Source organism: Typopeltis vanoorti, chromosome 20 (genome assembly GCF_054136105.1).
Source record: "Typopeltis vanoorti isolate ZY-2024b chromosome 20, IOZ_Tvanoo_1.0, whole genome shotgun sequence".
In the NCBI taxonomy this organism is placed as follows: Eukaryota; Metazoa; Arthropoda; class Arachnida; order Uropygi; family Thelyphonidae; genus Typopeltis; species Typopeltis vanoorti.
In genome coordinates, this window is record NC_143568.1 from 78,386,109 (window position 1) to 78,399,401 (window position 13,293).

Below are 13,293 nucleotides of genomic sequence, written 5' to 3' on the forward strand. Positions count from 1 at the left end.
CCCTAACTGTATATGTTATTCCTATTATTGTTTAAACTACTGAAATATTTACATTAAATAATTTTCACTGTGGTTAATACGTGTGTTTCTTTTAATTATGATCTCACCACGGGTTTCGTCATTTAAAAGAAAAAAAGGTACAGTATTTTTTGGAAGGATAGAGATAATAGGAGAGGAGGGGGGGGGGTGCTGCTAATGACATCAAATGTCTTGAATCCAGTTAGTGTTGAGTCCTATGATTGTAGTACTAGTAACAGTATTTCATGTGGCAGTGAATTTGAAGCCATCTGGTGTGAGGTGGAATCTAACAAGATCAATTACATAGTGGGGTGTTGTTACAGACCTGGTGGATTGGTTGCTAGTGGTGAAAAAATGCATCATCAAATAGAATAGATGAGCATGAAAAGAGTAATCATAATGGGAGACTTTAATTATCCAAATATTGATTTGGTAGCAGTAGAATCTCATAAAAATAATGAAAATGAATTTATTGAGCTACTGCAGGGCAACTTCCTCAAGCAGCATGTGACAGAAGGAACTCAAAGTCACAGAGTGTTAGGTTTGATTTTAGTCTCAGAGGGCATTTCATATAAAGATGTAACTATGCTGCCTCCAGTTGGTGACTGATCATGTGGTACTTACTTGGGGAAGCGGCTAAGTTTATGAATGTTCCATTCAGAAAAAGTTACATTCTGTGAACTACAAAGCAGGAAATTATGACCAACTGAAGAGTATACTGAGTTCAGTGGAATGGTATCTGTTGCTGGATGGTGTTAGATCTGAAATGGGCAACCTCACTTACAATGAAGTCGCCCATCCAGAATCTAACAAAATATGCCCCACAAAAAGAGCATACTTGTCTTTTCAGCAATTAAGTTCATGTCATAGAAGAATTTATATCATGATCAATAAGATGAAAGAAATATTTAGTATAAGTTTTGATAGATCTAAATTAGCATGGTAAATGTAAAATAATCAAAGAGTATGTGTAAAGATAATTACTAGTGATTTATAACTACACATGCAAGAATGTCAGTACACTGCCTAAGAAAGGGCAAAGGTCGCTCAAATGCCATCATAGTATTGTAAGCGCCCATGGGTGCTAGTTCATGGAAAATATCCAGAGGCATGTGTTCCTGAAAATGGAAGCCCCGTATGGCGGTGCAATGAGGTCACCCAGTCGGGGACGAATCGAAAAGCCGAATATGCAAAATCTAACTCGAAAAGAGGGCACTGGAAAGGGAGAATATATGCAGCAACACAGGTCTGGATCACCCCCATTTGTTTGTTTCGGTTTTCTCTCTGTGTGCTCCTCAGTGGTCAACGATGTCCAACTCCTACGTTCCCAGAGTTGACTACCGTAAGTCCCAGCTAGGCATCGCAGCAGATTACGGCAGATAAAAATGCGGGCCATCGGCAAAGAAAGTTCACCAATGTAATTCTTGAAGAGGCGAGCGCCAGACTCGAGGAATACCATGTGTATACATGGTACCCACGTGGCAGCAGACCTTGAACAACAAAGTTTTCCACTATGAAGGAAGGACGGAAGGAACCCCGAAAACCTGTGCAGTGTAGATAAGTACTTTACATATTCTTTGTCCCTTAAACATTAGGATGATTGTGAATGGAAGAAATTTTGTGTTTCAGAATAAAAAATGAACTTTGAAGATTAAGCAGATTATAGAACATTTTAAATCTCATTAGACTGACTGTCCGAGAATCGTGAATTTGTTAAGAACCAATGTTTTAACCCATACAAAAAAAAAAAAAAAACAAGATGTGTTTTGTGCCTAACGAGCATCTGATCAATTGTATGTAGTATTTTAACCATTTGAAGGAAACATTCTATGTAAATGAGAAATTGTATATTTGAAGTATGAGAGAGAGTGAGTGAAACCTTAGATGATTTTAACTTAGTGTTGCTTACATTATGTTTATGTCTTGTATTACTTATGAATTCATTAAATGTGTTTTATAGTATCATATGTGTGTGTGATCTGACCATGTAGACTTACTCTTACCACTCATAAAAATTACGAACCTGTTTATCTGTATATGCAGCGGGGATACCCAAAGTAAGTTAAGAAGGAAGGGCTACGACTGAAAGATTAGAACACCTACGGCCTCTGATTTAGTTGTAACCACATTAATGGCAGCTAATTTCTGTGACCCTCCCTAGGTTAAGATATACTCTGTACCTAAGCTCAGGCTGCTGCAGTATATAAATTCGTCTGAGAAAAAAGGAGATGCCTCACACAAGTTAGAGAGTAGGTAATCTAAGGGCCACGAACGAACAATGACCACAACAAAGGCAACATAGAAAAAACAGACATAACAATGGGAACTGTGACAGTTCATTGTTCCCATCCAGCATTTGGAAACATTTAAAAATACTTAAATGATGAAATATCAATATGTCCCAAGAGTTCAAAGAATAAATAGGGTAGGAATCAAATGGATGTGTAACCTTATCAAGTAAGAGATTTGTAAGAAAATGATGATGTGGAAGGAATACTGTGCATAAGGATGATGTCTGTTATAAAATTATAAGTAGCAGGCCAAAATAGTCTCAACTGTTGTGAAGCTGAGTCTGAGTATGAAAAGAAAATGGCTCTGTAAACTAAAGATAACCCCAAAGAATTCTATCGATATGCTGCAAGTAAAAGAAAGAACGAATATGAAAGAATAACTTCTGAATGCAGAAGTCGTGAGGTGACAGATGCAGAAGAGGTTGTTCAACTAATGAGTGCTCATTTTGCTGAAAGTTATCAACCTGGTGTATGCAACATTGAGTTCACTGCTACCTCTTTACTGAATGAAGAAACTCGTGTATGAAGAGGAGGTATTAGAGCTGTTGCACAAACTGTATAATAATTCAGCAATAGGGATTGATGGGATATCTGCACGGGTGCTAAACGAGTTCAGCTGAACTGACTATTCCTCTGACCAGGCTATATAATTTGAATCTCAGAACAGGAAAGATTCCACAGGAATGGAAAGAATTTATGGTTATCCCATTGCACATGGGTGGTACAAAGACATATATCCAGCTGTCAGCCTATCAGTATCTCTGGAGTGGTGGTGAAGATTTTGGAAAAATTGGTTAGGGTTCGCATTTAGAAATGGATTGGCAGTGAATCTCTATTTTGTAATGAACAACATGGGTTTACTAAGAGAAGATCATGTTTTATCAACTTGCTCGCATTCTATAATAATGTTACCATTGAACTAGACAAGGGGAATGGATACACCATGATACTTTTGGATTTTGCTAAGGCTTTTAACAGAATATAGCATGGAAGATTGTTGTATAAATTAGGGAATATGGGTTTGGAATATAAAATATTCACGTGAGTAAGAGAATGGTTGACTCGCATATCAAAAAGTGGTATACGAGGGATGTGAGTCCTCAAGATTTAAAGTAACTAGTGGTGAACTGCAGTTTTTACATTTTTCAATCAAAGGTGAGTTAGTCACTCACATGCAGAGGGGGTTGGGTTTTTCATCCCACCTACAAATTGCATTTCAGATATTTTATAAGAAATTACTTTTCATTTAATATATTAAATTTCAAATAATCCATTGAACTTTGATGCATAGAAAAATGGCAGAAAGGATACCTTACCAATACTGTAGCGATCAGTCCTTCTTGGTCCACTGTTAATCAATCTGTATATTAATGATATTTGGAAGGATTTGACAGGCAACATACAGCTGTTTGCTGATCATGCCAAGATAGGTAGGGTACTCAGGAATCCAGCTGGTATCCAGTACTTGCAGAATAATTTGAATCATTCTGCAAGTAGGCTGGAATTGTGGGCATGGGAAAATGGATGTCAGTTCACTGTCAGTAATTGCATATTCATGTACTTTGTCATGATTAGATCTACATTATGAGAGAAGGTCACTACCCAGACCGGTTTCAACCTTTATTGAGGTCTCATCAGTGAGTAGGTAGACCTAGTTAATAATACCAAGTTTGTAGCGAACAGAACTTACATCCCTTCTATGAGAATTGCTAAGAAGGCGTCCTAATAAATGTAGAATAAAAGTATGTCTCATAATGTAGAACAGTAATACAGCTCCTAGGAGCCAAGTTCACATTATGGGTAAATATCAAGAATAGTGATCGGAGCTTGCTCCACCCTTGCTATGAGTTGCCTCAGCTTACACTCTCCAGGTATTTGCTGACACTTGGAATCGCCGAACTTTATATAGTTTCTGTATTCAGCATGAAACTCTTTGAGTTTCTTATTTGGCTAAGCAACAATATGGGATGTAATATCCCTTAACTTAAATAAGTCCTTATAAATAACTTATTCACTAGAATTTTGCTATGGTAAAATAAGATACTTAATGTGATATTGATAGTTATATGTAAATTGTGGATTCATCTGTGCTCATAATTAGGTTTTAATGGAATGAATACAGCACAGAGAAACAAACACAAAAGTATAATCATTCTGATATTTTGTTTGTTGCACTCATCTTCTGGGATACAATATAATTGTAATAATACAGAATCACAAAAAATAAGTGGAAGAATTTTGATCAGAGGCCTAAAGTCCTTTGAGGGACATCCTCTATGTGGTTTCTTGGATAGAAGGTCTAAGAATTAATGTTACCCAAATGTTGGGAAGTTTAACATAACCATATTTCTTTAGATTAGGTTAGTATTTTAAAACTTTAAAAAGTCTTTCAAAAGTTTGTACTTGGTGCAGTGAAGCATAATGGTAGTTGATTTTATTTTATTTTTATTTTATCTTTTTCATTTGATTCCATGCAAGGTATTGAAGGTGTGGTTAGCTCGACCTGACTAACCATAATTGTGGCAGCAAATGTATTTCTGTGTTTTCCAAGGCAGATCTCTCAGTTGGTCCATAATATGAGAAGTTGCAAGAACAATGAACCTTGTAAACATCTGGAGCAGAGAGGAGAGGAACGGTACTGGGTCTTCAAGAAAGCAGATAAGGGTTGCCAGTTTCAAGTGAGGTTTAAAAATAGTACAAATTTTTTCTGGGTATTTTTAAAGAATAGTAATAGCATTACTATAATCTATATACAAAAAAGGATTAAAAATTATAATTATGTGTTGAGAGGATTGTGAAGTGATGGAACAACTATTTTGTTAATCTCATTAATTTGGGAGCAGTTGGACAGGAGCAATTGGGGTTTTAACAGTACCATATTGTTGCGGTGGGGGGAGGATATGGGAATGTGTTACAGGCGTTTTACAAGATTCCTTGCTCTTGCAACTCATCATGGAGTGACTAGGAGATCTGCCTTGGAGAACACAAAAAAATACACCTGCCATCACAGTTATGATCAGCCAGAGTCTTAGCCAACCATGCCTTTGGATACCTTGCATGTAATCATCAAGTGAGGAAAAAAACACTATGCTTTGCTGCAGCAAATTCAAACTTAAAAGACTTTTTTTTTTTTTTTTAGAATTAGCAGATTTTTACAAACCAGTCTAATCTTAAATGAATTGGTTTTATTAAACCTCCAAGATTTCAGGAGACATTAATTGTTAGATCAGCCACCCAGTGGCTAAAGCTAGCTAACAGCACATATAGAAGGCATCTCTCATAGGACTACAGGCTTTTGGTCTAACTTTCCCACTTAATTCTTTCATGTGTTTTTCTGTTTTATTATAATTAAAAAAAAATATTGTATCCCAGAAAACGTCTCTGTGATAGAGATGAAAATTAGTATGATTAAACCATGTTTCATTAATTCCGTGCTGTATTCATTCTATTAAACCTAATTATGAGCTCAAACCAGTACCTAAGCCATAATATATGTTAGATCTATCTGTATACACACGAGCGGGTACACAAAAATAACAGGAATTTGAACGTAATGTGTGCACATTTTCTAGTTATAATGCCACTGGGTATAGTGAGTGTGAGTTTTCCACTCCAGTCTGGCAAGTGGCATCATCCTGTGTGAACTGGCTCGTTGTTCTGGCCCCTTTTTTTTGTTAGTGCTTACAAGCAAGTTGGATGATTTTATGATGGCCACAAGGAACATAGAATGTGTAACAAAACAGCCAGAAATGTCGCGTAGTGGAGATTGGTTGCTGCACCCTGACAATGCCCCAGCCCATACTGTCCTATCTGTCCAATAGTTCTTAACAGAAAAACAACATGGTGGTTAATCACCATCCTCCTTTGCCAATCTCTCTCTCTCTCTTTTTTTTTTATGAATAAAGAAAACAATGAAAGAGCAGCAATTCGTTGATGTGGATGAAGTGAAAGAAAAATCGCTGGAGGCCGTAAACAGTGTTCCAGTTGAACAGTTCCAGAAGTGAAAAAAAAGTTGGTATAAGTGCATTGACTCATGGAGAATATTTTGAAGGAGACTAGGATATGGTATTATAAACTTAAATAAAATTTTTAAAAAAATAATAATTCCGGTTATTTTTGAATATCCCCTCATATAGATAGGCCTAGATGCTGGTTTATTAATCTAATAGATAAGCTTAGGTGTTGAACATTATTCATAACTTATTTTAACGGTATTACAACACCATACCAGCTAAATTATATATATTAAAAAAAGATGTTTAATTAACTGGCTTATATTTTGCTGGGTTTTAAACCAGCATCTTCAGAGCATACTACATGTTACACTTAACATGCTACAATGAGTTTTATATATATATATGCAGGTAACCCCTGTATAACGCGGTACTTATACAATGGTCTACAAATTGTAGTATCCCTTGTTCAGCGCGGTTTCGATATAACGCAGTGTACAATTTCTAGTAACCCTTTCGTTATTTATTTTTTCATATTTTTCACCGCGGGACTTAAAAATCAAATTTTATCTTCGTTAAATTTGTGTGCCCGTATCGCGCAAGTAGTTATAAGTATCGAACTTAGTTTTATTGCATCACTGAATACTGTACTGTACAGAGGCTTTTGCAGTCTGTGTCATTCTCAACAAATAGTGCAACTAGAGACAGATGGAATAAAAACGGCACTAACTAATAAATCACATGTCTCCTCTCACAGAAACTATGCTGTGTAGACTTAAGCAAGACCATATGTTGCACCGAAACACAGTATCTAACTAAAAACTATTGTCCAGTTTTTCAATTATGAAATAAGTGTTTGTTTTATTGCATTTGAAATTCTCAATGTCGTTATGACATATCACAAAGGCTAACTTAAAATAAAAGACTACCAAGAATTGAAACATGCCATATAATGAATGTGCGAGTTCACCTGCCACCTCAAACGCAAACAAGAAGTCATAAAATTCAACCAAGGGTTGAAACGTTTGTGTGAGTTGAGCCAGTCAGTAATGACAAGTTCCATCGGAATGATAAATGACACCCTGTTGTGAATGTGTTAAAACTAATAGTGAATGTTGTTATGACAGTTTCAGATGTTATGGAATTTGATTGAAGAGAATTAGCATTTCAACTCAACACTTGTCAGTTGCTTTTGTCTTTGGGTCGCATGATCTTTTGTTAATACTACACCAATCATATGAACGTCTTTATAGCTGCTGTCTTGTGTAAAACAAAATTCAGCTTGTGCATATTGTAACAATTAAAAAAAAAAACTTGAATAATTTATAAGCATAAATCGTTGACATGCCAGCAAAATTCTCATTCATGCCACCTCTGGCACGAGTGCCATAGGTTCGCCATCTAGGGGTTTACTGTATAAAGTGTTTATTGTTAAAAATTGGCTTCATTTTCTGCCAAGAAAGTGCATTTAAAATCATAAGTGTGTTATTCTCAAGCTGAGCAGTTAATTTTCTGGTGAATTACATATGTAATGCTTTATTTTATGTAAAAGTTTATTTTTATTGTAATGGCCACTAAAACTGCAATGGAAGGGAAAAAACCAACAATGAAGAGGAAATTCATTTCTCTCGAAGAAAAAATTAAAATCTTGGATCGGTTGAAAATTGGAGAAAAACTAGGAGTTGTTGCAAGGACTCTGAATTTAAATGAATCAACAATTCGAACAATCAAACAAAATGAACATAAAATCCGAGAAAGTGTTATTGCTGGGTCAACGGTAAGTGCAAAGCACGTTGCTCGTGTTCGCGATATTCTAATAGAAAAAATGGAGAAATCTCTAATGATTTGGATAGATTACACTCAAAAGAAAATTCTTTTGGATGGACACCTTATTAAACAAAAAGAACTCAAAGTTTATAAACATTTAAAAGAACTTGATCAAGATTTTTCAGAAGAAATCTCTCAGCATGGATTTTGTGCCAGTAAGGGTTGGTTCGAAAACTTTAAAAAGCGGTTTTCTTTGTATAATCTTAAAATCCAGGGCGAATCAGCAGACGTTGAAGCTGTCCAGAATACCCAGCAGAACTTTTAAAAATCATTAAAGAAGGTGGTTACAGTGCAGACCAGGTGTTCAATGCAGACGAATCTCAGTTATATTGGAAAAAAAATGCTAAAACGCACCTATATTTCCAAAAATGAAAGATCAGCTCCTGGATTCAAAGTTTCCAAAGATAGAATTACTCTACTGTTTTGTAGTAATACATCAGGTGATTACATGACAAAACCAATGTTTATTAACCGATTTGCAAATCCTCGTGCGATGAAAGGACTCGACAAGTCCACCCTACCTGTTTGTTGGCGGGCTAACAAAAAGGCATGGGTTTTGTACCCGATGTAGAAAGTTATACAAAGAAAAAGAATATGGACTTCAAAATTCTACTAATTTTAGATAACGTACCTGGCCACCCAACAAATTTAAGCCATCCGGATATTAAAATAACTTTTTTTGCCATCTAAAAAGAAATTAGCAGAAGTATTGGACTTGGCAAGAAAGTTAGGAAGTTATTTTACGGATAATGATCCCTCAATGGAGCGATTGGGAAAATTCACAAGACAATTGGATATTTGTTTAGCGCCATATTATGAACTTAATTAAAAATTGCAGCATAGTGGAAAGCAAAGTCTTATTACTGACTTCTTGATGACTAAACCAGCCGAAGTATGCAATGAGGATTATACAAATGATATCCAAGAGATTTCAAGCGGTGACGACCTCTGGCCACTTAAAGAACATCTTGAAATGTTATTTCTGAAGACAGTGATGATGATTAAAATATGCACTTTATTTTATTGTGTCTAAAACATTTATGCATTATGTGCAATGAAATTTATTTGCAATTTGTAATTGTTATAATTTTATACTACATATTTGTCTCATGGTTTATGTTTTCTTAACTTACATGAGTTACCTGAATTAAATAAAAATATTGTTTTTGTTGGATATGTCATTGTTGTTTATATAATTTAAAAAAAAATGATTTCGGAACCTAATCCTACTTTTTCTATGTGATCTAAGTCTCGTATAATGCAATTTATATAACGCGGCATTTCTGTGGAACCTGACATCCGTGTTATACAAAGGTTACCTGTATATATATATATTGTTTCCACACATGAGAAGTCCAGGGACCTATAAGCACATTAATGCTGGATGCAAGGTGCAGATTCATGTTCCAGCTGATGCCCGGAATTCTGCATTCAATTTGTTGACTGATGAATGACGATTTTTACATGTAGGGTGCTGTGAGGAATATTATTCTCATAGCACCATACCACACTGGTGAGTGCAATGGATGACCTAGTCTACTGCAATGGACTAGGTCGTCCATTGCAGTAGCACTTGTATGATATTACTGATTGTTGACCTGAATGGCCGATATTTACTGAACAGATAGGCCTGCAACATGGCATTCTATCACAATGTCTTTTTCAGACTCCATCAGTTTCTTTCTCACAGCCATTTCACCCACAAACAAGTTGCACTTACTTGGGAGTATCATATTTCTCTGATTTATACTTGCTACAAACACGTGACTTGTTGCATGGCACAGCGCACCTTGCCTATGGGGGTGTCTTGACTTCTTTCCAAGTATATTTGCAGTGTGCTAAGAAACAATAAAATTTTTATTTTACATAAAACTAGGTGATTTGAATATACTGAAAGTTTCAACTAACAGAATTATTGAAAAGTACGTTATATGAGTTAGTTTGAAATTTTGGTTACTTCTGTTAGTTTGTTAGCCTTGTATAAACAAGGGATGTACTCAATTTTCTGTTGATAAAGTTTCATTTCTTTCCAGCTGGTTGAACTGAAGAATGGTGAAACATACAATGGTCATCTTGTTAACTGTGATAATTGGATGAATATTAACCTTAGAGAAGTTATCTGCACATCCAGGGTAATTAGCTACTTTTATGTTCAGAGATCTATTAATGTGCTTTATCATTTATTTCTTTGAAGAGAGACATCATAATTGTATAATGAGAATATCACAAAAAATTATTTTGTATTAAATATAGTATGTATATTAAATATAATTTGTGTGAAAATATAGTAACAGTGTGATCAGTAAGAAAATGTTTAAAAAATAGAATTACATGGATATTTTGGTTTAAGTATCTTAAACCCTCATGACTGTTATAGAAGTGAATAATGGGAAATTCAAAAATGGCATGTAGATGTAACTGGATAGGTCTATATAGATCCCCCCCCCCTGCTTAAAGTTGTAAGAATGTCAGGTAATATGATAGTGTTAATATTTGGTATATGTCTGTTAGTATATTAAAAAAAAAAAAAAAATTAAGGAATACAGTTATTGATAACACTTTCCCAAATTTGGACATAGTCCATCGTGGAGATTCAGATTTGGAGGGCAAAGAAGGACATCTTCATTTTCCTGGAAAAGGCATTCAAATTTCTGGTTGGTTAATTTTGCTTCATTCCAGAGGAATGAAGATTAATCCTATATTCAGTAAGGCCAGATTTGGGATGTCGAATTCAGTAATAAGGTCTGCATTGTGCAAGTGGTTTGCCTGTTTGTCCAAAGTAAGACAAAGCAATTACAAGAAATTCGATAAGCTGCATGTAGCAAAAGGATTGTACATGGCTTAAACGTGGCTGCAAGATGAAAGCACATGAGCAACACGTTCAGAGACGTCTCCAATCTGTGGGATAATGGCCTATGGGAATCAATACCTCTTCATTAGGAGAAAAACAGCTGATGGTTTTATATTGAATTTTTTTTTCAGGTTATAACATTGAGAGAGGAGATTTATTTTAGTGTAGAAATTTCTTGTTGAACAAATTTGATGAGGAACAGAATATGCAGGTTCTTGATAGTAGGCATTTAAATGCTGAGCTTTGAATAATAATAGCCAGAGAAAGTAAGTTTGCAGTAGGGAGCCATCTGTTTCTCTTAATAGAACATCATCATTATCAAATTCCTGACATTTACCCTCAAGGGGTGTACAGGATATCACAGTACTACACGAAAAACTTACATCATTACTAACTTCCTACCTACAATTTTCTGTCAAAGCTACAACATTGTCAGATCTTATATTTATATATCAATCTTCTAAGGCACTTTTTACCGTATCAATCCACCTATATCTTGGTCTATCTCTGGGTCTTTTTCCTGCCAACCTGGCAAAGAACACTTGTTTGGCTAATCTTTCCTTGCTCATTCTGTTTAAGTGACTATACCGAGATTAGCTCTGCTAACGCATTCCTGGATGCTGACGATGTCAAGTTCTTTCCTAATATCCTCTTTTTTAATATGATATTGCCATTGATGCCATCTGTTCATGCCCCTAATCTTTCTCAGGACTCATATCTGCAGCCTCTAGTCTTTAGTCAAGTGTTTTACTTCTGACCCAGCTCTCAGATTCATAAGTTAAAATTGGTTTGAACACTGTCTTGTATACAGCTAATTTAGTGTTTTGACTAATTTCTCTCTTATTCCATATAAATTTATTCAGTTGACTTCCTACCATACCAGCTTTGTTGATTCTATTGTCTATTTCCATATTTAATTTACTATCTTCACTAAAAATCGTGCCTAAGTAGCTGAAATGTTTTACTTGTTCTATAGGTTCTCTATTCAGAATGCAGCTGATATTTTCAATCTTTCTGCCTATTTTCATTATCTTTGTCTTGTTATTGCTGACATTCATACCATATCTATCACAAAAGTTATTCAATTTAGTCAGGGAATCTTGCAGGCTTGTAGAGGATTTATTTAGAAGTGTAACATCATCTTCATAAAGCAAAGAGCTGACATTAACATCTCCAGTTTTGATATCAGGTTTATTACCACTTTTCTTCATAATGTACATCCTTGTCTGACACAAGATTTAACATTAAACAATCTCCCTGTACTTCCTTTAATTCTAACTGCTGACTTATAACTCAAATAAAGACTAAGTATAGCTTGATATAATGATCCATTGATACCATAAAACTGTAGCGTTTTGAATAGCTTCTTTCTTGGCACCTTGTCATATGCTTTTTCCAGATCTACAAAACTTAAATACAGATCATTGTTATATTCCAATGACTTTTCAGCTATTTGTCGTAAAGTGAATATCTGATCCTGACAGCCTCTATTTGGCCTGAATCCAGCTTGTTCCTCACCAAGCTTCTCTTCCACAGTCCTTCTCAACCGTTTCTCAAGTATACTGGCATAAATCTTACCAGGAACACTCAGTAGAGAAATACCTTTGCAATTCTCACAATCAGTTTTATTTCCCTTTTTATACGTGGGTACTACGAGAGCTCTACTCCGATCATCTGGAATTCGTCCTTCTGTCCAGGCTCCCTGAACTATGCAGTGTAGCCACTGTAAAACTTTTATACCTCCATACTTCAGCATTTCTGGTCTAATATCATCTACTCCAGCTGCTTTTTCACATTTCAGACTTTTGATGGCTTTTTCTACTTCAAGCATGGATATGTATTCCTGGTTGCATGCCTGGTCAGTGTTTTTTATCATAGTGCTGTCATCACTGCTAGTTTCATTTATCAATTTTTTTAAGTAATTACTCCATACTTCAAGGATATCTTTTTCTCCCATTTTCATATTACCTTTATCATCTCTAATTCCTTTTACAGCACTCTTTCCTCCATTTCTGAGCTTCTTCAACAACCTCCAGGATATCTTGCCACTTCTTGATATTTATTTTCTATGTACTTACCAAAGTCTTCCCATGACTTTTGTTTAGCTTTCTTACATTTGTCTCTGTATCAGTGGCGGCCCGTACATATGCACTGTGACACTGCAGTACTCCCAAGGAAAAAATGAAAATTTGAAATTTTGTTTATGTTTAGAAATAATAACAATGCTTACAACATTATATAAATGCAATACAACATTTTTAAGGTTACAGCTTATGTTTCGATAGTGATTGAATAGCTAATAGTTGGAAATGTTAGATTAACGCTTTAGATTACGAAACAAATGCACTGCTAT

At 35.3% G+C, this 13,293-nt stretch overlaps 1 protein-coding gene across 1 annotated transcript in view; it reads left to right on the forward strand.

Annotated features, from left to right (window-relative positions):
• The window catches only part of LOC150095586 (U6 snRNA-associated Sm-like protein LSm4), a 58,064-nt gene that overhangs the window by 31,310 nt on the left and 13,461 nt on the right, over positions 1-13,293 (forward strand). The window contains exon 3 of the mRNA XM_090410245.1: positions 10,123-10,221. Within this exon, the coding sequence (XP_090266371.1) occupies positions 10,123-10,221 (99 nt within the window). The remainder of the gene's footprint in view (positions 1-10,122; positions 10,222-13,293) is intronic.